At 55.0% G+C, this 25,903-nt stretch overlaps 1 protein-coding gene across 2 annotated transcripts; it reads right to left on the minus strand.

Moving 5' to 3' along the window:
- Positions 1-3,791: 3,791 nt before the first annotated feature.
- SMTNL2 (smoothelin like 2) lies at positions 3,792-25,595 on the minus strand. Of its 2 annotated transcripts, XM_061141024.1 has the most exons (8): positions 25,206-25,595; positions 17,104-17,194; positions 16,363-16,605; positions 15,600-15,675; positions 14,524-14,688; positions 13,367-13,484; positions 12,930-13,081; positions 3,792-4,728 (listed from the first exon to the last, which is right to left on the minus strand). In XM_061141024.1, exons 1-8 carry the CDS (start codon positions 25,593-25,595, stop codon positions 4,602-4,604), a joined length of 1,362 nt encoding a protein of 453 aa, XP_060997007.1. In that variant the 3' UTR covers positions 3,792-4,601. The 2 variants fall into 2 exon arrangements, with proteins under 2 accessions (XP_060997007.1, XP_060997008.1); XM_061141025.1 differs by lacking the exon at positions 16,363-16,605.
- Positions 25,596-25,903: the final 308 nt, after the last annotated feature.

Below are 25,903 nucleotides of genomic sequence, written 5' to 3' on the forward strand. Positions count from 1 at the left end.
CTGGATCCTGGATTTTTAAGAGTTTTAAACAGCCATAAAAGGCATGTGGAAACAATTAGGGAAATTTGAATGTCGAGTGTAGATTAGATAAATGTTCCATTTTTCAGGTGTGCTAACATCATCGTGCTCATGTAGGAGAATGCCCTTACTCTAGGGAGACATTCGCTAAAGTATTTAGGGCTGAGTGTCATGATGTCTGTAACTTACTTCCAAATGGCTCAGAAAAAGGGATACAGACCACAAACAAGGCAGAATGTTTACAAAGCAAAGGAAAACAATGTTCATTGAACTCTTCTTTCAAGTTTTCTGTAAATTTGAGGATTAGCAAAATAAACCCTTGGGGAAGACTAATAGCTCTGATGCTTCAAGACACTTGGTAGAAATCATGAGGCTCCACGAGTAAGAGTTTTGCAAATGCCTGGTTTACAATATGTGAAAGGAAGTAGGAGAATTGCTTGGGCAGTCATTCCGCGATGCTCCGGGACAAGGTGGCTTTCAGGTCCCTGGCATGGACAGTGGGGAGTGATCATGCTGCTGTTTGCTGTATTTGAATAAATACAGGAGAAGGAGCCCATTTTAGAGGGAAAAAGAAGGGAAAGCATTCAATTTGGACATCTAGACTCCCAAAGGCCATGCCAATCCTGGGTTATGAGCTCCTGATGCAGAAGATGGGGCACAGGATATAAGACGCCGCACAGGGGAGTAATGGACAGAGGGAAAGGAGGTCCCAGTGGAGACTGGGAAGAAACAGCTAGAGAAGCGGGGGGACCTGTGAGTCTGGGTAAGGTCATGGATGCCAGGAAGAGGGGTCTAGGAACACACATACCAAACTGAGATACAGAACACACCAAGGACACTTGCAGCTGTGAGTGATGGAATATTTGGCTTGTGAAAAATATAGATTTTGCCCCTTGCCTATGTGACAGCACTGGATCAACTCAAGGGACCCAGGTAGAGTCAAGTTGGACCCAAACGTTGTTTGGCATCTCTGGGGTGTCACCATCCATATCAAGGGTGCTACTGATCCCAGGCTTCCATCAGTTCGTTACTGCATCAGGTTGCACAGTCTCCCTCCCACTGGGGCTGCCTGGACACCCCAGGGAGCACAGCATTCTTGGTCCCATCCTTCCCAGGTGTGTTTTTTGTTGTTGTTTGGTGCTTTCTAGGGAAGGGGCAGGCCTAGGCATGTTTAATCTGCTCTGACAAAGGACAACGAGGGCTGCTTGATGTCAAATCAAGTCCAAGAACCAAGCGATAAGAGATCAAAGGCTCTAAAAGCAAGCCCAAACCAAATCTTAAAAGAGAGAGAGATAAGATGGATATTAACCCTCCCAAGAACATTCATCATTCAGCTGAAGGGGGTGACGTGTGGGTGTGAGAGCATGGCTTGGGGAGGGAAGCAAAGGGGAAATACGTCCATCTCAACTGGCGTGATCCATTCATCAGAATGAGCTGGTCACCAGTCATCAGCTGGAGAAACCCAATTCAGAGTGGGTTCTGTTGGGTGGCTCAATGTTCTGCCTAAAACTGACCAACTCACTCAGCACAGTTAGTCTGCCATCCCATTGTCTGGGGCTTCCCTCGTAGCTCAGTTGGTAAAGCATCTGCCTGCAATGGAGGAGACCCCAGTTCAATACCTGGGTCAGGAAGATCCCCTGGAGAAGGAAATGGCAACCCACTCCAGTATTCTTGCCCGGGAGGAGAATCCCATGGACAGAGGAGCCTGGCGGGCTACAGTCCATGAGGTCGCAAGGGTCTGGACACGACTGAGCAACTAAACCATCATCCCATTATCTGGAGTCACACAGACCTGGGATGGCAGAAAACATCCTCTATGTGCGTGTTTCCTCCAGTGACAGAGTGCTGACCACTGCAGTCAGGAAAGCTGAGAACTTTTAGTCACTGAACACATTTGCGAAATTCATTGGCCTTCACAGACTGTTCCCCTGAACACCTGGCCTGAAAACTCTCCTCTAACCAGCCTGTGTAGGATCATGTTCAGAAAGTGCTTATAAAGCTCTCACTTACCTTGAAAAAAAAATCTCCATCAGCTGTCAGAAAAGCTAAAACCCGTCTTGGCTCTGGTGACACATCCCCTTCAGGGAAATGCACACAAGCCAATTTGGTTCAGACTTAATAAGTTTTAACAAAATCCAGGTGAAGGGATCTATCTGGAAAAGCAGGAAGAATCTCACAGGCAGCTCTGAGAAATAATTCTCTCAGGAGAGATGGCGGGGGGAAAAACATGTGAAACCATTTGTATCATGGCAGAAGGTGATTTGAAATCCAATTTCACAAATGGGAATTTTCCATGTAACCCTGATGCAAAACGATGGTTTCCAAATGTCTTGAGACTGTGTGGCCTGCTTGCATGCCCCTTCATCCCCCTCTCCCAGCCCCCATCCCCCTCCATCTTCCCTGGGAACCCTCAGGCTTTGTCTTGGAGGTAATCAAGTTTAAACCCCCTTAAAGCTTATGAGCCCTCATTTGCCCCTCCCCACAAACCATAGACAAGAACATCACAGAACCCACTTTAAAAACACCTAGTCTCTATGACTGAATGTGAGACATGAGAAACACCATTGCTCAGTTTAAGAGGCGTTCTTCCTTTCTCCAGAAGGATCTGCTCTATTTTATGTGCAGAGGTGCAAGGCCACGTCTGCAAATCAGGAGAGTTCCATTTAACATGTGCAAGGACTCAGTACGGTATAGGCATGCTTTTTATAGAGCCCCTGTGATCCCAGATTGGCTTTAGGTTTGAAACCCTAAGCTTCAGTATGAAAAAAGACCAGGCACAGTGTCTTTGCTAATAATAGGGCTCACCTTCTGGAGCTGGACAGGGGCTGGTTCCCACTGGGGGAGAACTCAGAGGATGGAATAAGACTTCAGCCTGAACAAACAGGGGCTTCCCTGGCAGCTCAGATGGTAAAGAATCTGCCTGCGATGCAGGAGACCCGGGTTTGATCCCTGGGTCGGGAAGATCCTCTGGAGAAAGCAATGGCTACCTACTCCAGTATTCTTACCCGGAAAAGTCTATGGACAGAGGAGCCTGGTGGGCTACAGTCCATGGGGTTGCAAAGAGTCAGACACAACTGAGTGATTGAGTGGGGCAGCTCTGAACAAACAAATCTGCTAAGACTATTTATCACCCCGCTGGCAAGCTCTACCATGTTCCTCGCAACACCCCCAAAGAGCTCTGACCCCCAACACAGGGGACCACAGGTGACTCTGAGAAGGCATTCAGATACTGATGGTTAGAACCCACTGCATAAGCTGAAGACACATACTAGCTCCTTACAGGGACATTCTCCAAGTTCATGGCTAAAATCCAACCCAGTTAGAAAATGCTTCTTGAGTAAGAATAAGCTAATGGCTGTGGCTTTATAGAATCTAAAGATGTCTTACTAAAAACCTAACAGTTTTTTTTTTTCCCACAATCAAACAGCTGTGAAAATAAACCAGTGCCCTTCAATGGGCTCCCCCATGTGTGGGACCACCCCGCCGCTGTTCACAGATCTGTCAGTCAACTTCCAGGACACAGAACTGTAACGGGGGTTACTTTCTGTCCACGCTCCTTTGATGACGTGGAGATGGGTGACCAACAGGCAAATGCAAAAAAAGCAAATATGATTTTCAACTTTCTGGGTGGTGATTTTGGTACAGAAACAACTAAGTGGGGGGCAGCAGGGGGTGGGGGGGAGTGGGTTTAAGTAGATTTTCTTTTGGCATGTATGTGAAAGCTCTTATTCCCAGATGAAATAACAAATCCCAAGCAAGGTGAGACACATCATTTTATGTACAAACAGTCAATGGTACAGATGGAGTTACTTTTTATAAATATCTGCAGCAAATCCCCTAAAAAAAAAAAGAAGCTGTGAATAAAAACCACCTCACAGCACCAAGGGCCTGTCCTTCCCTAAAAGTGTTAACTTCCCAAGAGCCTATTCTTAGCCAAACACTTGTGGGGCCCTCCTGGGAAGGACAGGACCAGGCGAGAGCCTTCCCCTCTCCCCAGAGAGCCGAGGTGACGAGCAGGTCATCTGCTGCCCAGGACCCGGGAGTGATTAACCGTTTCTTCCCAAGACTTCAGTCTCCCTTGTCAAGCTGCTGATTATACGTCTCTCTGTTTCCTGGCAGGGGCCCAGAGCGAGGGAGGAAAGGAACCTACAATAGTGGGGGGAAGTAGAAAACTCTGGCTATTCTGATAAAAAAAAAAAAAAACAAACAACACTTTGTAATCAATGCAACTCTGTAAAGCCAATGGATCCAGTTCAGCAGAAGGAACATTGTGATTCAGGCTTCCGGAATCTAGAGACAAGCATTTTTTTTTTTTTTTAAGGAAGAGAATTACTTAGCACCAATTTCTCTCTCTCTCTCCAGTAATACTTCCTTTTCCTTGGAGCCCTTGGCTGTAACGAGTCGGAGTGCAGTTCAGTGGTACTTTCCATCAGTAATGCAGCCAGGCAGGTGGGAAGCGCCGTCACTCGGCAGACAGTGCTCTCACACCAGAGTGCAGCTCTGCTCAAGGGGGCCTCCTGACTTGGGGACACCGGTGGCCTCACTGTCTCCTCTGGGGGCTGGCTCTCCAGCTCCAAGGGCCTTCACTCAAAGCGACGCAGGTGGTTGTACAGAGACTGGACGTAGGTGAAGACGCACATGGGGTCCGGCTTGCGGCCCATCACCATCATGTCCTCCACCTCAATGAGGCGCTCACAGTTGGCCAGGTTCCTGAAACACAGAAGCCCCATCAGAACGTCGGTCCCAGCCACCAGCCAGCATCACTGCCGGGGAAGAGAGCTCAGTCCAGAGCTGGAAGCTCCTGAGTGCCCCCCAGGAGGGAATTCACATCACCTCACAAGAGTTTGTGGAGTTACTCTCTCTAATGCAGTGTTTCCTGGACCCCCACAAGGAGGAAGCACCAGTCCAACTCATGTTTTGACTTGACTGTTCTTCTTGAGTCTCTCAGTCATGTCCAACTCTGCGACCCCATGGACCGCAGCCCACCAGGCTCCTGAGTCCATGGTATTCTCCAGGTAAGAATACAGGAGTGGGTTGCTATTTCCTTCTCCAGGGCATCTTCCCGAACCAGGGATTGAACCCACATCTCCTACACTGGCAGGTGGATTCTTTACCACTGAGATACAAGAGACGCTCCTTTAGTTAACTAGTGAGTGAGTGAAAGTCACTCAGTTGTGTCTCTTTTCGACCCCATGTACTGTAGCCCACCGGGCTCCTCTCTCCATGGAATTCTCCTGGCAAGAATATTGGAGTGGGTTGCTATTCCATTCTCCAGGGAATCTTTCCAACCCAGGGATTAAACTGGGATCTCCTGCATTGCAGGCAGATTCTTTACCATCTGAGCCACCGGGGAAACCAAATTAGACTTACTTTAAATTTTCAGTGAAATTCAATTTCCCTTTCAGGTTTCACTAAATATTAAGTTCTGCTGAAAAAAAATTTCACTTTTTATAGTTTTAGTCAAATTTATATGAATCAAAATGGTTAGTTTTATTGATAAACATCTAGCTCTGAAATTAAATTTCACCAAAAAAATTCAATGTGTATCAGCAGTGTATGGAGAATTAGCACAGACTATGAAAATAAATGTAAAATGACTGAGGTAAAAAAATAAATCCACTCATATCCCTTCTAAAACGGTCTTTAACCTTTTTTTTAAAAACCATACCCATAGTTAGAGATCTTTCATGATTCAGCATACACATACCTACATGGGGAAATAAAGTTTCACAAAATTATTGACCCTTTCTACTATTCATATTTTCTCTAGATTTCATCTTTATTTCACTCCCCACTTCTTTTTTCAATTTTTTTTAATGCTGGTCATGAGCTATTAAGAGGCTTTCCAGGTGGCTCAGTGGTAAAGAATCCACATGCCAATGCAGGAGACATGGGTTTGATCCCTTAGTCTGGAAGATCCCCTGGAGGAGGAAATGGCAACCCACTGCAGTATTCTTGCCTGGAAAATCCCATGGACAGAGGAGCCTGGTGGGCTACAGTCCAGGGGGTCACAAAGAGTTAGACATGACTGAGCACGCATGCAACACAAGGGTCACAACTCAAAGGTTTAAAAATTGCTTAAAATCATTTTGTGAGCCTCCCTCAACTCTATCCTAGGCCTCATGCTCTGGGAAATACTAGTTTAACATCTGGCCCATTGGTGTAGATGAATGTGGAAACTGGGGCCTTTCACTGGGCTGGAAAAGAAGCTGTTCCCTCCATTGTTCCCAGCTGAGAGTGGGGACCGAAGGTACAGGCTTCAGGGTCTCGTGGGGATGGGAAGATGAGCATCCACCCAGGAGTAACGGCAGGGGTCCTCTGTGATGCCCAGCACAGCACCCCCACCCCCCCGCACCCTGCACCAGATGTGGCCAGACCCAGAAGGCCCAAAAGCAACTGCGCTTGGTCTAGTCATCAGTGTCCTTCCTTCAGCAACTGTGCACCCTCTTGTTCCAGGGTCCCTGGTCTTTTTGCCCCCATATACGAGGGGCTGCATGAAGCACAAGCTGGAATCAAGATTGCTGGGAGAACTATCAATAACCTCAGATATGCAGATGACACCACCCTTATGGCAGAAAGCGAAGAACTAAAGAGCCTCTTGATGAAAGTGAAAGAGGAGAGTCAAAAAGTTGAGTTAAAACTCAACATTCAGAAATCTAAGATCATGGCATCTGGTCCCATCACTTCATGACAAATAGATGGGGAAACAGTGGAAACAGTGACAGACTTTATTTTTTGGGGCTCCAAAATCACTACAGATGGTGACTGCAGCCATGAAACTAAAAGACACTTGTTCCTTGGAAGAAAAGCTATGACCAATCGAGACAGCATATTAAAAAGCAGAGACATTACTTTGCCAACAGCCTGTCTAGTCAAAGCTATGGTTTTTCCAGTAGTCATGTATGGATGTGAGAGTTGGACTATAAAGAAAGCTGAGCACAGAAGAATTGATGCTTTTGAACTGTGGAGTTGGAGAAGACTGTTGAGAGTCCCTTGGACAGCAAGGAGATCCAACCAGTAAATCTTAAAGGAAATCAGTTCTGAATATTCATTGGAAGGACTGATGCTGAAGCTGAAACTCCAATACTTTGGCCACCTGATTCGAAGAACTGACTCATTAGAAAAGACCCTGATGCTGGGAAAGATTGAAGGTGGGAGGAGAAGAGGATGACAGAGCATGAGATGGTTGGATGGCATCACCGACTCAATGGGAAAGAGTTTGTGCAAGCTCCGGGAGTTGGCGAAGGACAGGGAAGCCTGGCGTGCTGAAGTCCATGGTGTCGCAAAGAGTCGGACACGATGGAGTGACTGAACTGAACTGATGTGAGTGTCAGCATTCACGCTCCAGCTGCACCCTTCCTAGCTACGTGATTTGAGCAGGACACAACTTCTTGGGGCCTCAGTTTCCCCATGTGGAATAACAGCCACTTCACAGGGGAGGGATGAATGAGTGAATCATGCAAACCAGTTGGAGTAGTGTCTGGCATGGAGAGCTCAGTGACTGTGAGTGGTGATCACTGTTGCTGTTCGTATCACCATGGTTCTCTCTGAACATTAGAGCCAGTCATCAGGCGAAAGTGGCCTGAGCTGGAACACTACAGAGCTGGGCTCAGCTCTTGGCTCTGCCCATTGCTCCACCCTTCTGTGCCAATTCCTGGGGGCGGGGTAGAAATCAGCTTCCCACCGCCGCTCCCCTTCCAGGCGGGCTTGTTCACGCCCAGTACCCCGAGCGCTTTCTACCAGTCCCTGCTGGCTCCCCGGCTTGCTTGCTCCAAAGACAAACTATGTAACAGGCCATTCTGTGGTGCTGGCCTGACACCAGGCCTCAGATCAGAAACAAAACGTCAGGGTGAAACAGAGACACCTGTTCTAGATCCCACCGCTGCCTCCCCCTGGGTTTGGAGTGAGCAACTAGTAAAGAAATCTGATGGGTTCATGGGGTGGCAAGTGCTTCTGGACCAATGAGTGGGCACCCTTGCTCTCTAGGACCGGCCAGGGCGGGGCTCAATGTCAACAGGGTTGGCACTCTGACAAGAGTGTGCATGCAAAGGTGCTCTGTTGAAAATCTGAGTTCTGGGGAGGCCTTCAACCTGAGTCCACCTCCCTGAGCTATCGGGTAGCATCTGATACCTTTTCCTAACCTACAGCACAAGGAGAGATTCTCTCTCTCCCCCTGCCTCCCAGGGCTGCAGTCAGAGGATGCCAAGTGTGCCCAGGTATCACCTCTGACAGCAGTGACCTCAGTAGTCAGTCCCTCCAGGAAATGTGGGCACCATTCAAACCCTAAACCTCAACCTCAGAAGAGAACTGAAATCCCATCCTCCAAACACCAACCCCCCGGTGGAGGCCCTGCCTCAGCTGTGCTCACCTCCAGGTCCAGGGAAGGGGCCCTAACTTCCTTCAAGGATGGTTCCAATCGTCCTGCAGATGGCTCTGACCATGAGGAAGTTCCTCCTGCATTTCTTATGCTATTTTGCCTCTTGATCCTTTCTACCTATTGTCCCCACAAGGTTATTCTCAGTCTAACTTTTCTACCCACAAGAGAGCCCTTCGCATGTTGGAAGAAAATCTTTTTTCTTTTTTTTGGTTGCTCTGGCCCTTCACTGCAGCTTGCAGACTTTCTTCAGTTGCAGCGCTATGCTTACTTGCCCTGTGGCACATGGGATTCCAGTTCCCCAAATAGGGATCAAAACCATGTCCCCACGTTGGAAGACGAACTCTTAGCCACTGGATCACCAGGAAAGTCCCAGGAGAGAATCTTAATATTCACATCTTTCCTGACAACTAAACATGTCTGCTTCTTTCACTGTGCCCACAGTGGGTACCCGGGACCTCTACCCTGAGCTGGTGATTCTGGTTTCTCTCTAGCCCTCTTCATGGAAGAGCACCCAGAATCGTTGGCATGTTCTGAGTTTTGTCCAACCTGTGCTTCATTCTAGAGGCTGCGCTGGGCCTCCCAGTAAGGACATCCCTGCCCCTGCCCAGGGTGGCCCTCAGGATGGGCCCTAAGGCCTGAGAACCTGGCGTCACCCTCTACCCCCCAGACAGAAAGCCACGGGCAAATGCTGGCTTCCCCAGCAAAGAACCAGGGGACTGAGCCACATCCATCTTGTCCCCACACCACCAGCCGCGACAGTAACGACAAGATTCCTATTCTAGCTGTGGACATAGCTCCTTGGGACGGGATGTGAGTAAAGGAAAACAATGATGCATACTGACTTTTATAAAAACATTACAGTCTCAAAATATCAGGGGCCCTGATTGCCTTTTAAGTGAAAACATAACTGCTTTTGTGAAAATAATACAAGCTTGTTTTAAACAGTTGGAGCAGCATGGAATAATAGTCCCAAGGAGAAAGTACAGATCATTTCAAATGTCACTGCACAGCAAGAACCAGAGTTACCCTCTGCCTACTACCAATTTTAGACGGATTTACTCAGCCCCATCTTATTTGGGGTTAAGAAAGGGTCAGAGGGTTTTCTCCTATTACTTTCTATTGTGATCTTCAGTACCTACAGGGCTGTCAGGGAAATGGAGGAGGTGTGTGAGGGGCTATTTTTATTTGTTTAAGCCTTTTCTAAATGCAGCCTGGGATGCCAGGGCTTGACTACAGCCCCTATCTGGTTTTTCAGACACATGGGCACTACAAATAGCCTGGAAGCTCCTCAGCTGGGCCGTAACCTGAGAGCAGGACACATTCTCCGCAGGGCAAGGGGGAGCCTCAGGCATAGGCCCCGGGCCGGGCCTGCACAACGCCTGGAGATGTGGGGAGAAAAGCGCGGAGGGTCACACACCCATACTGCGGGTCGGTCCTCCTGCTTTCCAAGCCCTGAGCACCTGTCCAATCAGGGGAGCTCACTGAGGTGTCAGCACTGCGTCTCTCACACAGATTAAGCCCCAGGAATCTCCGGGGAGGCAAATTACTGGGAGAGGGGCAGACAAACCCCTCTCACTCCCCAGGTTCTAGAGGTGTGTGCTTTTAAGACCCCTTGCTCACTGGAGGGTCTGGAAACATCTCCTTCCTGATGTCAGGGAGCCCTGCCCCTGCCGCTTTCCCTCCTCCGGTCACTGCACAGTGCCCGCCGCAGACTGCCTGTCTCAGGTCCGTCCTGCTGCCCCCGTGATCTCTGACGGCTTCTCATAGCCCCAAGTGTCTGCTTGGGTTCTGCGGTCTAACCCCAGTGTCTGTTAAGATGCTGAGAGTCAGTATTCTCCTGGAGGTCTCCCTGTGTTTCCTTTTCAGCTTTTTTCTTTTGTATCATTATTATTTTTTTAGTTTATTTTTTCCCAGCTTAAAGATTTATTTATGGCTGTGCTGGGTCTTCATGGCTGTGTGGGCTTTCTGTAGCTGCAGCGAGTGGGGCGACCCTCTAGCTGTGGTGCACAGGCGTCCCACTGTGTGGCTTCTCTCACTGCGGGGCATAGGCTCTAGGCGCCTGAACTTCAGTAGCTGCAGCCCCCGTGGGCTTTAGTAATTGTGGCTGGTGGGCTCGAGACTGCAGGCTCAGTAGTTGTGGTCCACGGTCTTAGTTGCTCCGCAGAATGTGGAATCTTCCCGGACCAGGGATTGAACCTCTGTCCCCTACACTGGCAGGCGGATTCTTAACCTCTGGACCACCAGGGAAGTCCCCTTTTCCAGCTTTTCTAACCAGCTGATTGTCCAGGAAACTAGGTGAGCCAAGCTGCCGTCCTCCCAGGAGGCCTCGGGTGGGCGGGCAGGCCCACCCCCCAGCCTGCTCCCCCAGGTACCTGGGAGGTACCTCTCAGATGACTCATGGGTGGAGGCACCTTCCTCCACTCAGGCCTGCTGGAGGCGCCCCTCCCATACCTCTTGAGTCAGCAGAAAAGCAAGAGCTCATCTCAGGGGCCCACAGACCATCCTCCACTCCCCAGCCAGCCGGGAGCAGGCTCAGGCCACAGGGAGGCAAGGCCAATTTTTACCTTGTTGTTTGCTCTGGTTAGGAGAGAGGCAAATCCTGGAGCAGGCTGCCCCCAGTCTCCCCGTTGATTTGGGAATAGAAGAAACATCTGGTTGGAGTCTGCAGGCACTGTGAGCTCAAACCTCGCACTGAGCCATGAATCTTTCTGGCTCCAGCTGCCAAGGGAAGCTATGTTCCCTTCGAGCTGGGGTGCAGGGACACCATCCCAGGGCCCCCCCTCTTTCCTGCCACAGCCCAGCCTGGTCCAGGGCTGAGGGTGACCAAGGCAGCCAGGGCATGAGCTGGCATGGCCTGGCCCACTGGACTTGATGGGTCAGTCAAGGGTAGCCTCACCCAGCGCAGGTGGGTCTTGGGGTACCCACATCAGAGCTCCAGGCCCTGCACCCTCTGACCATGTGCTGTTTTGACAGCCACCCTTCCTAGGCTTGCAAACAGCTGGATCTCCTCCTGGGGAGACGCCCCCTTCCCAACATGGAGCTGTTACACTTGGCTTTCCTTCAGCATCGTCTGGGCTTGGTTGTGTAACACACTCCGTTCAGAGCTGTTTCTGCAATTAGGATGACAGCTAATCCCAAGCAGCCAAGAAAGGAATGACTTTCAAAGTATACAAGGGGTTCTTGTGACCCCAAAGGGGGCCAAGGGGACACACACGTCATCTGGGATAACACAACGGGGCAACACCAGCGGGCCGAGAGATCAGACTCAGGTTCTCCGATCTGTCCCCCAGGGCGAGACCCTTGGTACAGGGATGTAACCTGTGAGCTCCAACTCCTTCCCCAGCCAGGCTCGGGGCCAGGGCGTGGGGGCTGGAACAACTGAGGGGGGCAAGCAAGGCAGTGGGGAGGGCACCTCCTGGACCTGGGCACCAGGGCTGCAGACAAGACACGGAAGGGGCCAGGCACACCCAGATGGCAGAGGCTCACCCCACCAGGCACAAAGGAGGGCGGGCGGGTAAGAGAGAAGGATAAATGTTCCCTCCAGGAAACCCGGGCTCCAGGGAGGCTTTCCTGCCTTCCAACCCTCCTCCCCTTAATTCCCAGCCTCAGGCAGCCCTCAATACCCTCATCTCTACCCTCCCCGCGCCACACCCCCTGCCTGCCCTAGATGGGGGTGGAGGACTCGATGGACTGCGGCAACAGCTCCCCCGCCCTCTGCCTCTGTGTTCAACGCACAGGAGGCCCTGGTGTGAGGGCAGGAGGAGGGGGAAGGCAGGGTATTTATTCCCTAACCCTTCCTGCCCAGTCACTATGAGCTGGTTGCACCCACCCACTGCCCCAAAGCATGGCTCTATCAGCCAGCCCTCTGGGAAGAGCTGCTCTCCCCAGCCTGAGGGTGTCGCAGGAAACCTGGCTCCTTCCCTCACCCCAGCCCACTCATTTACAAGGAATCCTTTTGCTAAACTCTCCTGCCTACTCAATTTGAACTCACACCCCCCGACCCCCCACCGGAGCCCTGACTGATACACCCCTCTTTGCCACTCTCCTGATGCCCTGGGGTAGCCCTCGGTGTATAACCAAATCCCAAGCTCCCCAGGGCCTCCTGACCCCAGAATCACCCCTCACCCCCTCCTCTCCCTATGTGAAAGTCGCTCAGTCATGTCTAACTCTTTTGCAACCCCATGGACTGTAGCCCACCATGCTCCTGTCCATGGAATTCTCCAGGCAAGAATACTGAAGTGGGTTGCCATTCCCTTCTCCAGGGGATCCTCCCGACCCAGGGATCAAGCCCAGGTCTCCTATGCAGGCAGATTCTTTACCGTCTCAGTCACCAAGGAAGCCCTTCCTCTCTCTATGAGTGCATCTTAAGAAGATAGGCAATTTTATAATCAACACTTTTGATGACATTTAGGGGAGCAAAATGGACCCACTAGAGAAGTTTGAAATGTCCCCCAGGCAGATATTACTCAATTTCCTGCTGTTCGGCAGCTGGGGCTGGCCCAAGCAACCACGCCTCCCGACCCTCCAGACTCACTCGGCCATGGTGAAGGCCAGCTCGAAGTTCTGCCGCCGCTGTGTGGGGCTCAGCGCGTTGTAGTCGAAAGCGTCAGGGAAGAAGGAATGCACTAGGGCGCAGAAGGCCATCCCGTCACTCCAGCTAGAGGAGAAGTTCTGCAGGTCCACGTGCTGTGAGGCCAAGGCGGGGGGATGAGGTGGGCTGGGTACGGCACCGGCCTCAGCTCCCTCACCCGACTCGACCCCTTGGTCCTCCCAGCCACCCCCCAGGCCAGCATCCACACAGCTCAGTAACAAGTGCCCGTGCTTGCTGGACTGCCCGTTGGGGACCCATCGGGAGGGCACGGTTTCTCCAGCTCCTAGCCCTCCACCCCAGCCTGGGGTTCCTGGAACGATAGCAGGAGCGATGCCCGCTCCAGCCTCTGGTCGGGGTCCCAGCGGCCTGGCCGGGCTCACCTGGTAGCCGAGTGTTTTGCTGCGGCACCACTCGAGCAGGATCTGCTTGATGCTGCTGGCGCTGGCCACGCCGAAGCTCTGTGAGCGCTTCAGCTTCGCCCGGGTCTCGCCCTTTCCCCTGCGGACAGAGGGCAGGCCTGCTGGGTGTGGGCTGAGGGGCAGGGGTGGGGGGCTGCCCCTCAGCTGCCATCTCCTTGGAGACCATGCCCCACCTGCTCACTCAGGTACCACACAACCTCCCGACCCCACACCCATGTCCAGGCAGGAGCCGCGCATCCCAGAGCACAGCCTGCCTTGATGGGGTCTGACGGACCAGCTCCGCTTCTAGCCTCTGGGCTGCCTCTTTACTCGCCACACTGGTGACCCGGGGGCAGAGGGCCTGTGCCCACCCGGCCAGTGCTCCTCCCCTCTGCCTGGGACACCCTCTCTACTGCCCTTCATCCCACCCTCCTCTGAGCCTCCCTCTTGGGCTGCCCTCCCTGACGGCTCTTTCCTAGCCCAGAGGGATGGTTTTCTTCCTTGGGTCCTATGGACACTCCTTGATGGCCAAGATCAGGTTGCCAGGGTCAGCGGGACACTTCCCGGGTCTGTCCCCCTCACTAGAGGCAGCTGGGACTCGGGGTGGGGTTATCATCACATAGGCCTGGGCCTACCCTACAAGCAGTAGGCGTTAACATCACTAGAGGAAGGAAGCCTGGATATATGTGCAAAGTTGAACTCGATTTCTAAGAGGGTGGGGTTGGGGTGTGAGAAGGGCTGGTGGGCCCTTGGGTCTCGCTGTGTCACCTCCTAGCTCCTACTGGGAACCCCAGGGACTGCCCTCTGGTCTCCCCTGTCACGCCCTGAAACCAACTTCTCCAGTTGGGTGAGGAATGTGGGTGTGAGGGTGGCCAGGGGCCCCTCTGGAATGCAGGGAGAGGGGATGGGCTCTCACCAGGCCTTGCCTGGCCCGCCTGCCCCCTCCTCTCCTCCCACCACTGGGGCTGTCTACCCCTCAGCCCACCCCACCCCATAGTCAGCCCTGACCTTGTGTTTTGCCCAAGAGGTCACATACTGGGGAACAGAAAGGGCCAGCTTTGCTGCGCTGTGCCTGCCTGACCCTGGTCTGAGTCCTGGCCTCCTCTGGGGGCCCTGACTGATCTGGAGAGCATCCGTACTTGCTGGCTGTATCCTGCTCCCATTTCTCAAACAACGCCTTCCGGGCCTGCGCTCCCGAGGTGCGGGGCAGCGTCTGTGACCTCACCAGCTCCCGGCGACGGGCCTGAGTCGTGGCTGGCGGTTGCGGGGATGGTGGTGACTGGGGTGGCGTCACCAGCGGAGGGCTGAGTCAGGGAGGGAGAGAACCACTGAGTCAGGAACACAGACCCGCCCGTCGCTAGCTCACAGGAGGCCCCCTGGTCCCCCACCCCGGGTCCCCTGCCCTAGTGAGTGTGAAATGAGGCAGCAGCTGGGCTCCAGGGAGAGAGGAAACATCACTGGCTCTAGTCCCCAACCGGTTCTGCAGGTTTTCTGAGCTAAGCTGTTCTCCGAGGCAGGCCAACCAGGCCATGCCCGCCCCCCACCCCTCGTCTCTGGGAGTAATCACCCCTTGGCAGGTGTCAGTGTCTGGGGTAGGGGGGCCATCCTCCTTGCGGGATGTGAACCCAGAACCACCCACCCCCCAGGGCCAGGCCCCCTGCATGCCACCACTAAAAAAGCTCCCCTTTGTTTCCCCCAGAACAGTTTGCCAGAAAGTCACAATTCTCCTTTTATTATTAAAAGGAGGTGGGGGGCAGGGGAGGTCAAGCCAGCCCCGCCCCCAGCTCTAATCACAATCCAGTGGGCCTGGGGGAGCCTGGGGACCACTGAAGGCCAGGAGGCGGCAGACCTGCCCCAGCCTGGGGGTCCCTCCAGGGACCTCCTTGGCCAGGGACAGGAAGCACCCGGCTGGCGGGGAGGGGCCCAGCCAGGATGGACAAAGAGGAAAGCAGACGGTCCCACACTCCATCTCCCTGGGTGGACTGAGACACCCCTTCAGTCTGTGCATAGACTTGCTTTCAAGGGTCCTAAGTGAAACCAGTCTGCGGCCATAACACCCTCTACCTCCTAGCCTCACTGCCTCATTTCCCTCGAGGTCAGCCCACAGAGCTCCCTGCAGGGGCCCAGGCAGCCTCGATCCAAGGCAAAGCCCAGAGGCTTCCTGGGGAGGGACGACCCCTCCCCACCCGGGACTGGGGCCCTGACTCAGACTCACCTGTCATTGGTCCTGCTGGCCGTCATTGCCCCGAAGCCAGAGCTGGACAGAGACCGTGGGAGGGAAGAATTCTTCTCTGAGGGACAAGGCAAGAGAGATAAATAACAAACCCTGGCCTCAGGGTGTAGGGCGTTGGGGGCACCACTGCCTGCCTCCCTTCCACTGACCTGGCCCTATGCCCTTTACCCAGCGTCACTCCAGGGCATGGGCGGGATCCCTGGACTAAGCCGGCCCTGGCTCGGCCAGCAGTTGAGGAGAAAGGATGCTGGGGACATAGAGCAGTGACATAAAAGAGGCCTTTTACAGTGTCCCCTCCTGCTTTTGAGAGTACAGAGCCCAGGGCCTCTTGGGCTGCATGTCCATAAACACTTTGTTCCCGAGTCTTCATTCTGAAAACCTACACAGCCCAACCCCAGGACTTGCCACTGAGGCCTGACCCCAGGCCCCAGACAGGCCCCGGGGACTACGCCAAAGTGTGCGGGGTGAGAAGCCCTCTTCCAGCCACAGCCTTGACTTGTAGGAAAAGCCATGGTATCCTATAGGGTTGATACTACTTCACAGCATCTCTAGTGGAGGAGTCGGGAAGGAGGGCCTCCATATGATGGAGCGGAAGAGTTAGGGAAACGGGTCACAGTGACAGGTCCGGGAGGCTGGGGCTTGGCCCAGGTTTTCTGAGTCTCTTCCCAACACCCCCCTGCCCACCGCCGCCCCAGCCCCTGCCCTCCCTCCCACTCAGAGGCTAAGCACGCCCTCCTGCTCCTACCACTGGGACTGGGAGTCCAGGCGGTGGTAGCCTCGCTGGGGCTCGAGCTGAGGCCCCCCAGGATGGCAGCAGACGTCGGCGACAGAGCTGTGGCTGAGGTCTCCCCAGAGAACCTCTCAGAGACTCGCGTGACGGCCGTGACTGGCTGGTGAGGCAGTCGCAAGGAGAGGCTCACAGGGCGAGGCTTGGGGGGCTCTGGTGCTGGGATGGTTTGAGTGGTCTCGGGGGGTCTGTCACCTGGATCTGGAACAGATGACCAGCAGGGGTGGAGGTGTCAGCTGTGGCCTCCACAGGGGCTTCAGACCCTCCCAGGAGGACTCCAGTCTCTGGGAACCCTCTTCCCACCTCCTCCAGGAAGGCCTCCCTGATCACTCCCTGCTGCTCCGACCAGAGTTGGCAGCTGCTTCATCTTTCAATAAACTGCCTGTTTATTGAACAGACAGTTCAATACATAGTTGCCTCTCTTTCTACCCTGTTCAGCAGTTGGATGATTCCTCAGTCCCTGCTTGCTTTCCTCCAGAAACGAGGAAGCTCACCACCTTCCAAGATCTCTCATTTTTTCCCGTGTTTACAAAGCTCTACTTCACACTGAATGAGGCTGCTCTCCTGTCAGCCTCTCCACCCACTGGGGTTCAGGCCCACGTTCTCTGTTCTAGGCAAGAGCTGGCCTGGCACAGAGGCACGGCTGAGGCCCTGACCCTGAAGCTACCCAGCTCACCCTCCTCTGCCGTCAGCCCCTACCTGCCCCAGGCTGGTGCCCGTTCTCAATGATGCATGAGTTTGAGGTCCTTCTCATCTCCAACTCACTGGCCTCGTCATGGTGATCCACGCTCTATAGAGAGACAAACCCCGCCAAGACCCAATCAGCTGGGGCCGGCTGCCCCTCCCCTAAAATCATTGCCAGAGACCCTCCCTGATTCTGGCAGGACAAACATTTTGAGAGAGACAGTTCTGGGGTGGGGAGGGTGTTCAGTGATGGGCCCCGTTCATATAAGAAGCTGATGTGGACTCAGCCTTACCAACTGAACCCCCAGGATCCTGGAGGCAAAAGCCTCCACTGGGCTCATCCCAGACCACCAAAATACTAGAGCAAAGGTCATGACTGGGAGTTCCAGGGCTTCCCTGGTGGCTCAGTGGTAAGGAATCCACCTGCCAATACAGAACACGGGTTCAATCCCTGGTCCAGGGAGATTCCATGTGCTGTGGAGCAGCTAAACCCATTACACCACAACTATTCAGTCCCATGCTCTGGAGCCCACAAGCCATAACTGCTGAAGCCCCCAGAGCCTGTTGCAACAAGAGAAACCACTGCAATGAGAAGCCCACACACTGCAACTAGACAGTAGCCCCTGCTCGCCACAAGAGGAGAAGCCCGTGCGCAGCAACCAAGACCCGGTACAGCCAAAAATAAATACATCTTTAAAAAAAAAAATAAGAGGCTGGGAGTCCGAAGGAATATGCAAGGCACCCAACCCCTTTGCCCAGGCTGGACCAGATGACTGGGGTCAGGAGAGCCTGGCTACTGTTCATCCTAGGGGCTGTGTTGGGAGCCCAAACCCAGCGACCTAAATAAGGTCCTTCTGGGCCAACAATTGGCCCTGAAGCCCTCAGGCTGAGGCCTTTCCATTGGCTGCGGTGTCACAAGATTTGCCTGGATGTCCAGAATACAGAGGCCTTACTGGTTCCATCAACCCCTCCATCCCCTCTGGGCTGCAGGAATTGGGGGTGTCATGCGGAGAGAGAGAGCCAAGACAAAGAGCCAGGTGACCCAGGTCAGATGGTTGTGCCCCCTCTGGGTCAGTTTCCCTGCTGGAGATGAGGGGGTAGGCTATGCAAACCTCCATCATTTTGGCGCCTGCCAGGCCATCAGGCCCTTTTCCTGCACATGCCATTTATACCACTTTGCTTCTGTTGTCCCAGGTCGGTGCTAGCACACCCATTTTACAGATGGGACCCGAGGGCTCAGAAAAAGGACATGCACTGTCCAAGGTTACCCAGTGAGAAACAGCTAAGATTCATGGTCAGGACAGATGTTCTCTTCAACCTTGGCCCTGCCCTTCTTACATAGAGGGAGGTTGGAGAGCTCAGAGTATCTATGAGCCTGATGGGGTCTGCCTGGCAAGGGAGGGACACAGAGAAAGACCCCGATCAGGGGCTCTACTCAGAGCCCATGATGAGTGGCTTGAGATGTTGGCCGTAACGCTTCTTAGACACCTCCAGACTGGCCCCCTTGTCTACCAGGTTCCCAGATGACAATGGCCCATCCCTGGCCCCCAGTGGCTCAGCTATGACTGTAACCAGTGCAAGAGGTATTCACCCTGCCACGAGGGGATCAGTGTGGCGTGGGAGCCAGGACTGTGAGCAGATGACGTCAATCCAGCATGAGGGTGCGTGCCTAGGACAGACTTCATCCAGCCCAGCGGGTCAGGGAGGTAGGGGTGGCTGAGCCCAGCTAGAGTAAGCCAGGTGGACCAGGAATGGAAGCCTTTCCCAGCAGAGCGACTGATACCTGCCAAAGCACATAGACGTCAAGGCGCAAAGTGTTCTGATCTGGTGGGTGGGGAAGCACTAAGCGGCTCAAGGTGCCATCCTGGAGAGCTTGGACCTGACTCCTCAGACAAGAAGGAACTGAAGGCTGTCAGCTCTGTGTTAGAAACATCCTTCAGAAACCAATGAGACAGTGGCATGAAAACGGGTGTCCAGATGGCCAGTCACCTCCCTAGTCTCAGGTGGGGATCTGGGAAGCAGAGATGGGGCAGTGAAAGAGTGGAGGACAAAAAGGACTCAGCAGTTTGGGGAGAGTAAGTGGATATGGAGGCAGGGGGAGTCACACATCTTCCAAGCCTGGGCTTTGGGCCTGGGGGATGTGACTATGGAGAGAGAAGGGGGGACTGGTGGGAAAATAAGGGTTTCAATTTGGGCCATGAGTGTAAGGAGCCCCTGAGGCATCAGGGAGTTGAGGTCACGAAGTAGCTGGATATTTGAGTCTGAAGTTTCAGAGGGAGGATGGATAAACAATAGAGAAGCAGGTGTCTCACGTCCAGAGCCCAGAAGAAGAAGAGCTGGCTCAGGGCTGAAGAGGCCTGGGATGGGCACCATGTTTGGGGGCAGAAGAGGCATCTGCAGAAGAGAATAAGGAGCAGCAGCCAGAGGGAGGAGGAAGAAAACCAAAAGAACACTCAGAAAGGCAGGTGGAGGTATAACGAGAAGGCTGGTGGTCAGCAGCTCCCAAGGTGGCCCCGGGTCAAGGAAAAGAAGATCAAGGCAAGATCTAAAAAAGTCCATTGGGGTTAGCCCCCAAAGAGGTGCTGGGTGACAGTTTAGGAGCTGAATCAGAGGTGGAGGTGAAGGCAGGAGACAGCCTCAGGTTGAGATGGAGACACAGGAACTGCAACCATGGGGGGGTGGGGGCGGGAGAAGGGGTTTGAAGGGCTCACCCAGGTCGAAGAGGGGGACGATGTTTAGAGGCTAAGAGAAAGACTCTAGCAGGGTGATGGGACCCTCTGTGGGGTGGGGACCCTGGGGAAGTGGGAGAGCATAGGACTCGAGCCTGGGTTTGGAGAGGAGGTGACCCCCCCTAACTTCCGATTCAGAAGGATGGAGAGAGAGTGTCCCCAACCACTCGTAGAAACAGTGGAGAAGAGGGGGTATCTCCTGGCACTTCAGGGTGGGGGGACACCCCTAGAGCCTAACCTGAAGTCAACTCAGCAGACGGAGGAGAAACATCCAGTCCATCCTGAACTCCAGCCCCACCTGTCACCAGGGTGCTCAGCTCTGGGGGCTCCCTGTCCCCCCCCCCACACCCCCTACCCTGGTCCTACAGGTTCTGCAGGTCTAGGCAGGGGCCTGGAGGGCCCAGCTGATGTTGAAACCATTTTCTCAGGAATGTGGATCTCTCTGTGGGGCCCCAGAGACACCTGTTCCTGCAAGGTGCAGGCCCCGTGCTCCCCATCATGGCCCAGGGGAACAGACACCACCATCAGACAGGAGGCAGGGTCTGAATCCCCATCAAGGGGTCTCCAGCAAAGCAAGAGGAAAAGGGCTGGACTGACTCATGCTGTGAGGCCAGACTCCCAGGCTCTTGCTGCCCCTCACTCCCCCATGCCTGAGACGGGAACCACTGCTCTTCCAAGAAAAGGGCTCAGCCCACACCTCAGTCAAGGGGCTCCTCAGAGGCCACCCTCCAACTCATCGTCACAGAAGCTTGGGGGTTGGGCTCACCCCTAACCTCACCCCATGACTAAAGGCAGCAGCAGAGTCAAGGTTGGGGGTGTCCTACCCCAACCCCGGGCTCTGTCCACAAAGCGCTCATGCTTTCCAGGAGCAGGAAGGACCACTCAAGACAAATTTGCACAGCCAGGCCCCAGCCATCTCACAGATGAAGGGGAGGGTGGGGTAACTGCCCCAGCAGGATCTGAGTCCCCAAGCCCACCCATGGGCCCCAAGCATACCCCCGCAGTGGTTTTCCTTTGGTGGGGGCAGCCTGTTTCAGCCACAGAGAAGGGACTGGGGACGGGGCCCCCTGCATGCTGGGGCCAGGGTAGAAGTCAAGTCACCGGAGAGTCCTGGGGACCAAATGGGTCCCAGGGAGCCGGCTGTCACACCCCCAAGACCTGGGCTTTGTCTGAAGAAGGGGGAGGCTCCCGGTCAGGGAGTCCAGGCCTGGGAATGTTAGGGAGAGGCGGAAGGCAGAGAGGTATCGGTGCGGGGAGGGGAGGTAAGTCAGAGACAGTCTTCCTGGGGAAGTTTTTAAACACTGTTGAGAGGGCAGGAATAATAGTTCAGGCATCCTTGGGGCTGCCTGACCCCACATGGGCGCATGCGTGTGGACAGGGGCGCTCGTCAGCACGCCCAGCACAACCCCCATCCTGCGCCCCTAACACGGCCGCCCCAGCCTCCTCCTCCTTCTCCTCACTCACTCACACCACTGGTTTTAAAGACTCAATTCAAACTTCTCCCCAAAGCATTTAACTCTCTTATCACACAGTGTGTCTGGGAAAGGAAGGCAGATAAGGCAAGTCTGGTTTCTTTCACGTCCGACCTCGACGCTGCTCCTGGCAGCCACTCCGGAGGGCCTCCACTGCCTTCTGACATGGGGACCCAGTGGCTCCGGCTCAGCTGAGGACATTTCCAGGGACCAACTCTGGCGCAGCCTCCTGGGCCGGGCCTGGCCTGGCTTCAGGCTGCCCCCAGCCTGCCCCCCCCCTCCCCACGGCCCCCTCCACTGGCCAGATCACAACTGTGGCTCTGTGGACACTCTTATGAACCTACTGGGTGGCCGTCACTGTCATAACTACTCAGCCGGCTCGGCTCAGTGCCCAAACAGGGCTGGGCCAGTCCTCCTGAGATACAAGGGACCTGGGGTCCAGCTGAGAGATGTCCCCACGGCCTCACAGCAAATGAGCCCTAAGCAGCTCCTGTTTGCTGCAGGGTCTCAGGCCTCCTACAGGGAGTCCTCCCCAATTACTGCCACTCTACCGCCTTGCCCTCTCCCTCCTCCCTGAGCCTCCCTGGCTGCTCACTACCTAGCAGGGTCAAGGTTTGTGCACTCAGCAGTGGATTACTAAATCAACTCTGCATTGAGTTCAGAGCATATGTACATGCTGAATTCAACCCTCCTCCAACCCTGACGGTACCTACTTTGAAAGAGCAGGAAGTGAAAGGATCTCAGCCAAGGGTCTCTAAATCTCATTGCTTATCACAGAGGGGCAGTGGACAGCCCAGCCTCCACACTGCTTGACCACTGCCATCACTGGCTTTCATGCGTGGATAAGACCCTCACACCTAGACTCCCCCATCCAGCAACACACACACACACACACACACACACACACACACACAAGTTTGAGAGGCCAGACAGTTCTGGCACCCAGCTATGACTCTATCCAGTCTCGTCCTAGAGCCCTGATACCCTGTTCATGACCAAGCGCCTGATCACAAGCTGCTGGTCAGAGCTGGAGAGTGACAACGTGTGGGTGGCTCCACATAGCGCTCCTCCCTGCGAGAAACTGGCTTGGAGTCTGGGTGGGTGCTCCTGAGAGGTGGGCCACAAGAGAAGTGGAGGCCAGTGCCTTGGGGCAGGGGGAAGCAGCCCGGGACCCAGGGAGCCTCTGACCCACCAGGAGACCTCAACCATCCTCCACCCATGGTGCTGAACTCTGCCAGCTGCCCCACCCACTCCAGGCTTTTCTAAAGCCCAGAACCTGCTCCCCAACTGTGTCTTCATCCTAACCACCCAAGAGGCTCTAAGAGGCTGTGGCATCCCTGATGACCCCCAACCCCTCTTCCAGAAGGCCCCCACTTCTCTCCAAGTCTAAGAATGGGCTTTCCGGGACCTCTGCACTCCCTGGCAGCTCCTTGACCTTCGTGGGGGGCTCCAGCCTCACCTTCTCCCTCTGCTCCCCTGAAGACCTCACCCATTCTAGGGTCTCACCCACCAGCCCTGCCCTGTTGTCTTCCTCACCTCTGGTCTCGACCAGATCTGTGACTCCACCTGCTCTGCATCAGCTTCGCCAGGATGTCCCTCACCCTCAGGACAACCCAAAGGGAACTGGCCTCTCCACAGATCTGTGACCCCGGAGTCCCCCAGCAGGGCTGCACTCCCTGCCTCCCTGCTCACATCCAAAGACCGTCTCACCCTGATGATTGCCCCTCCAAGAAATCACTGCAAGGCAGTCCCAGTGCTCCCTCCACCCACCTTTGGCCATCCTCTCCTTGGACCATCGCATTTAAGTTACCCTGCTGGCAGCCGCCCTCCAACCCCCATCCATCCATGAGGGAGCTTGCTGTTCCTTCCCTGGCCAGTGCCCCTCACCACCACCCAACAGCCAAGGGGACTAGCTCACCCCACGTGAAAGTGAGTGTTAGTTGCTCAGTTGTGTCCGAATCTTTGCCACCCCATTGTAGCCCACCAGGTTCCTTTGTTTATAGGATTCTCCAGGCAAGAATATTAGAGTGGGTTACCATTCCATTCTCCAGGGGAATCTTCCTGACCCAGGGATCGAACCCGGGTCTCTTCTGCATTGCAGGTAGATTCTTTACCATCTGAGCCACCAGGGAAGCCCCACGTTGACTGAAGACCAATTCCCACTTAAAACAGATGACTAGAGAGACTTCTCACATATGTGTGTGAATTCATGTACATATGCATACATGACTCTGAAGAGTATTTTTCTGAAACTTGGACAGCTGCTTCTGTGAGTAGACAAGTAGCAAATGTGTGTTAAAATAAAAGCTCAGAAACAGTTGATGACACAGTTTATTAGGTGTGTGTGATCTCACAGTGGTGATTTTATACCCTGTCCAAGTAGTGGTCATGCTCAAAGGACAGAATTAAGTGTATCCGTATTTCCAGACAGACTTCCCAAGTGGCGCTAATGGTAAAGAGCCTGCCCGCCAATGCAGGAGACTTAGGAGACGCAGGTTTCATCCCTGGGTCAGGAAGATCCCCTGGAGGAGGTCATGGCAACCCACTCCAGTATTCTTGCCAGGAGAATCCCATGGACAGAGGAGCCTGGCAGGCTATGTTCCCTAGGGTTGCAAAGAGTTGGACACGACTAAAGTGACTTAGCACGCACACACGCACATGTTCCTTGACATTGGGACACTCCGGGGTTCTGTCACCAGCATGTTTAAGAACGTCTCACCCCACCCCCCAAGACAAAGCCCAACTTCCTGGCTCATCATCTGGGGGCCTTCTCAATTCACCCCTCTACTCTCATACCCCACCAGGCTCCCCTCTGGCCACTGAGTCCTTTGAGCCTCTCTGAGGTGGCCGGTACAGCCTCACACACCACCCCCTGCAGCAGCAGATCCCAGGCCTCCAATACAAAGCCGGCCTGGGACACCCGCTAGGATGAGACAATCCTGGGATGAGAACACGTGCTCTGGCTGCCAGCAGTTGAGACTGCTCCATGGGGCCATCTCCCACCCTGGCTGGGACCTCTAGGGGCAAAGGTTAATCTGATGCCCGCCCCCCCACCCCTTCCTGGCCCCTTGAGGTGCAGCCCAGCCTACACAAGAGATCTGAATGAGTGATGGACTGAATTGAGAGGGACAGCAGGTGCAAACTACCCAGACCCTGGAAACCCAACCCTGGAGCACATGCCGGGAAGGGTGGAAAATCCCACCCAAGGGCCACTGTGCACACCAGAGAACATTTTAACCAGCCACTCCAGGAGGCCCGGTGCTCAGGGCAGTGACTGGTCCACACTGGCCTCCGCCCTGCCCCCACACAGTGTGGGTCGCTGGCCAGTCACTGACCCCAGAAATCTAGACTGCTCAGGACTGGTCCCCCTGGCCTCTCCCCCCCACCCCGTCTCTCCCATCACGGTAAGGGTAAGGATTCCCCACCCTCGGTGAGTTCCCAAAGGCTGTGCCCAGCAGTGCCCGAACAGACTGCATCCTGCCCCCAACACTCACCGGGCGCTGGAGTTCTCCACCTGGATTAATCAATAACCCGAGCCGTCAGGCCTCAGTGAAGTGGCATCACAGGGGCAAGTCAACGGAGGTGGGGAAGTAGGGGGTGTGTTGGGGGGGGGTGTTGCTGACCATTCCAACACGTCGGCCAGGCCGGGGTTGGTGTTACAGTGCCTGAGTGCCAAAGGACAGTGGAGACAGCGGGACAGAGCTCGGGGAAAATGGGACCTGGCTGCAAAGAAGGGAGGGGGTCCGAGACAGGTGCGGTGGGCAGCCTAAGCCGGTGCTTCCCCCGACGGTAGACGGATCCCCACGACCGGGTCGCAGCGGCAGGCGCACGCACTGGGGACCTAGGGGCGGCAGGGGTCGTGGAGCCCCTCCCCCCGGGCTCACGCCAACAGGGGCCCGCGCTCCCCGAGGCTCACCTGGCTGCGGCCGGACAGCGAGAAGGTGGCGTGGCTGGCGAACCGTGCGGTGCCCAGACGGGGCGCGCGGTCCCGGACGCCGGGCGCGGGCGGAGGGCTGGGTGTGCCGGGAGCGGGCGCCAGCCCGGTAGTCAAGCCCAGCGACTCCACCTGGCGCGTCAAGCGTTCGAGCTGCGTTTGGAGCCGCTGGTTGTCGCGCTGCAGATCGGCCACGGTGCGCGCCAGAGGCCCCGCCAGGCGCAGCGCCTCGGCCACGCGCTGCTCCACACCGCGCTGCAACCCCTGCATGTCCTCGTGCAGCGCCCGCACCGCGCCCTCCAGCGCCGCCTCGTAGCGGCCCAGCGCCTCGCGCACTGTGCGCGCCTCCTCGGCGTCGGGGGCCGGGTCCATGGCCGGGCCGGGCGCTTGTTTGTCAGGGAGATCGGGCCTGACTCGGAGAGAAGTCGAGCTCCGCAGCTCCAAACCGCAACTGGCCACCGCGGGATGGGTTCTCTCCGGAGGGGCGGTGGGAGGGGCGGGCGGAAGGCGGGGCGGGCCCAGTGAGCCCCGGGACTGGGCGCCGCACGAGGGCGGGGCCTCAGGGGCGTGGTCAGCGGCTCCGGGGACCGCCCCCCGCCCCGCCCTGCCCCGGCCCCGGTGACCCGCGGGATGCCTTGAGGTGAGGGAGGTCCTCGGCGGCGCCCGCATTGACCCTGGAA

Source organism: Dama dama, chromosome 5 (assembly GCF_033118175.1).
Source record: "Dama dama isolate Ldn47 chromosome 5, ASM3311817v1, whole genome shotgun sequence".
Lineage (NCBI taxonomy): Eukaryota > Metazoa > Chordata > Mammalia > Artiodactyla > Cervidae > Dama > Dama dama.

Excerpts from the sequence above, each read along its gene's own strand:
- SMTNL2 (XM_061141024.1), bottom strand. The coding sequence starts at position 25,595 with ATGGACCCGGCCCCCGACGCCGAGGAGGCGCGCACAGTGCGCGAGGCG. Across the intron at positions 14,689-15,599 it reads GCCAGCAGGACCAATGACAG|CCCTCCGCTGGTGACGCCAC; the intron begins GTGAGTCTGAGT and ends TCCCTGACTCAG. Across the intron at positions 13,082-13,366 it reads GCAAAACACTCGGCTACCAG|CACGTGGACCTGCAGAACTT; the intron begins GTGAGCCCGGCC and ends TTGGCCTCACAG.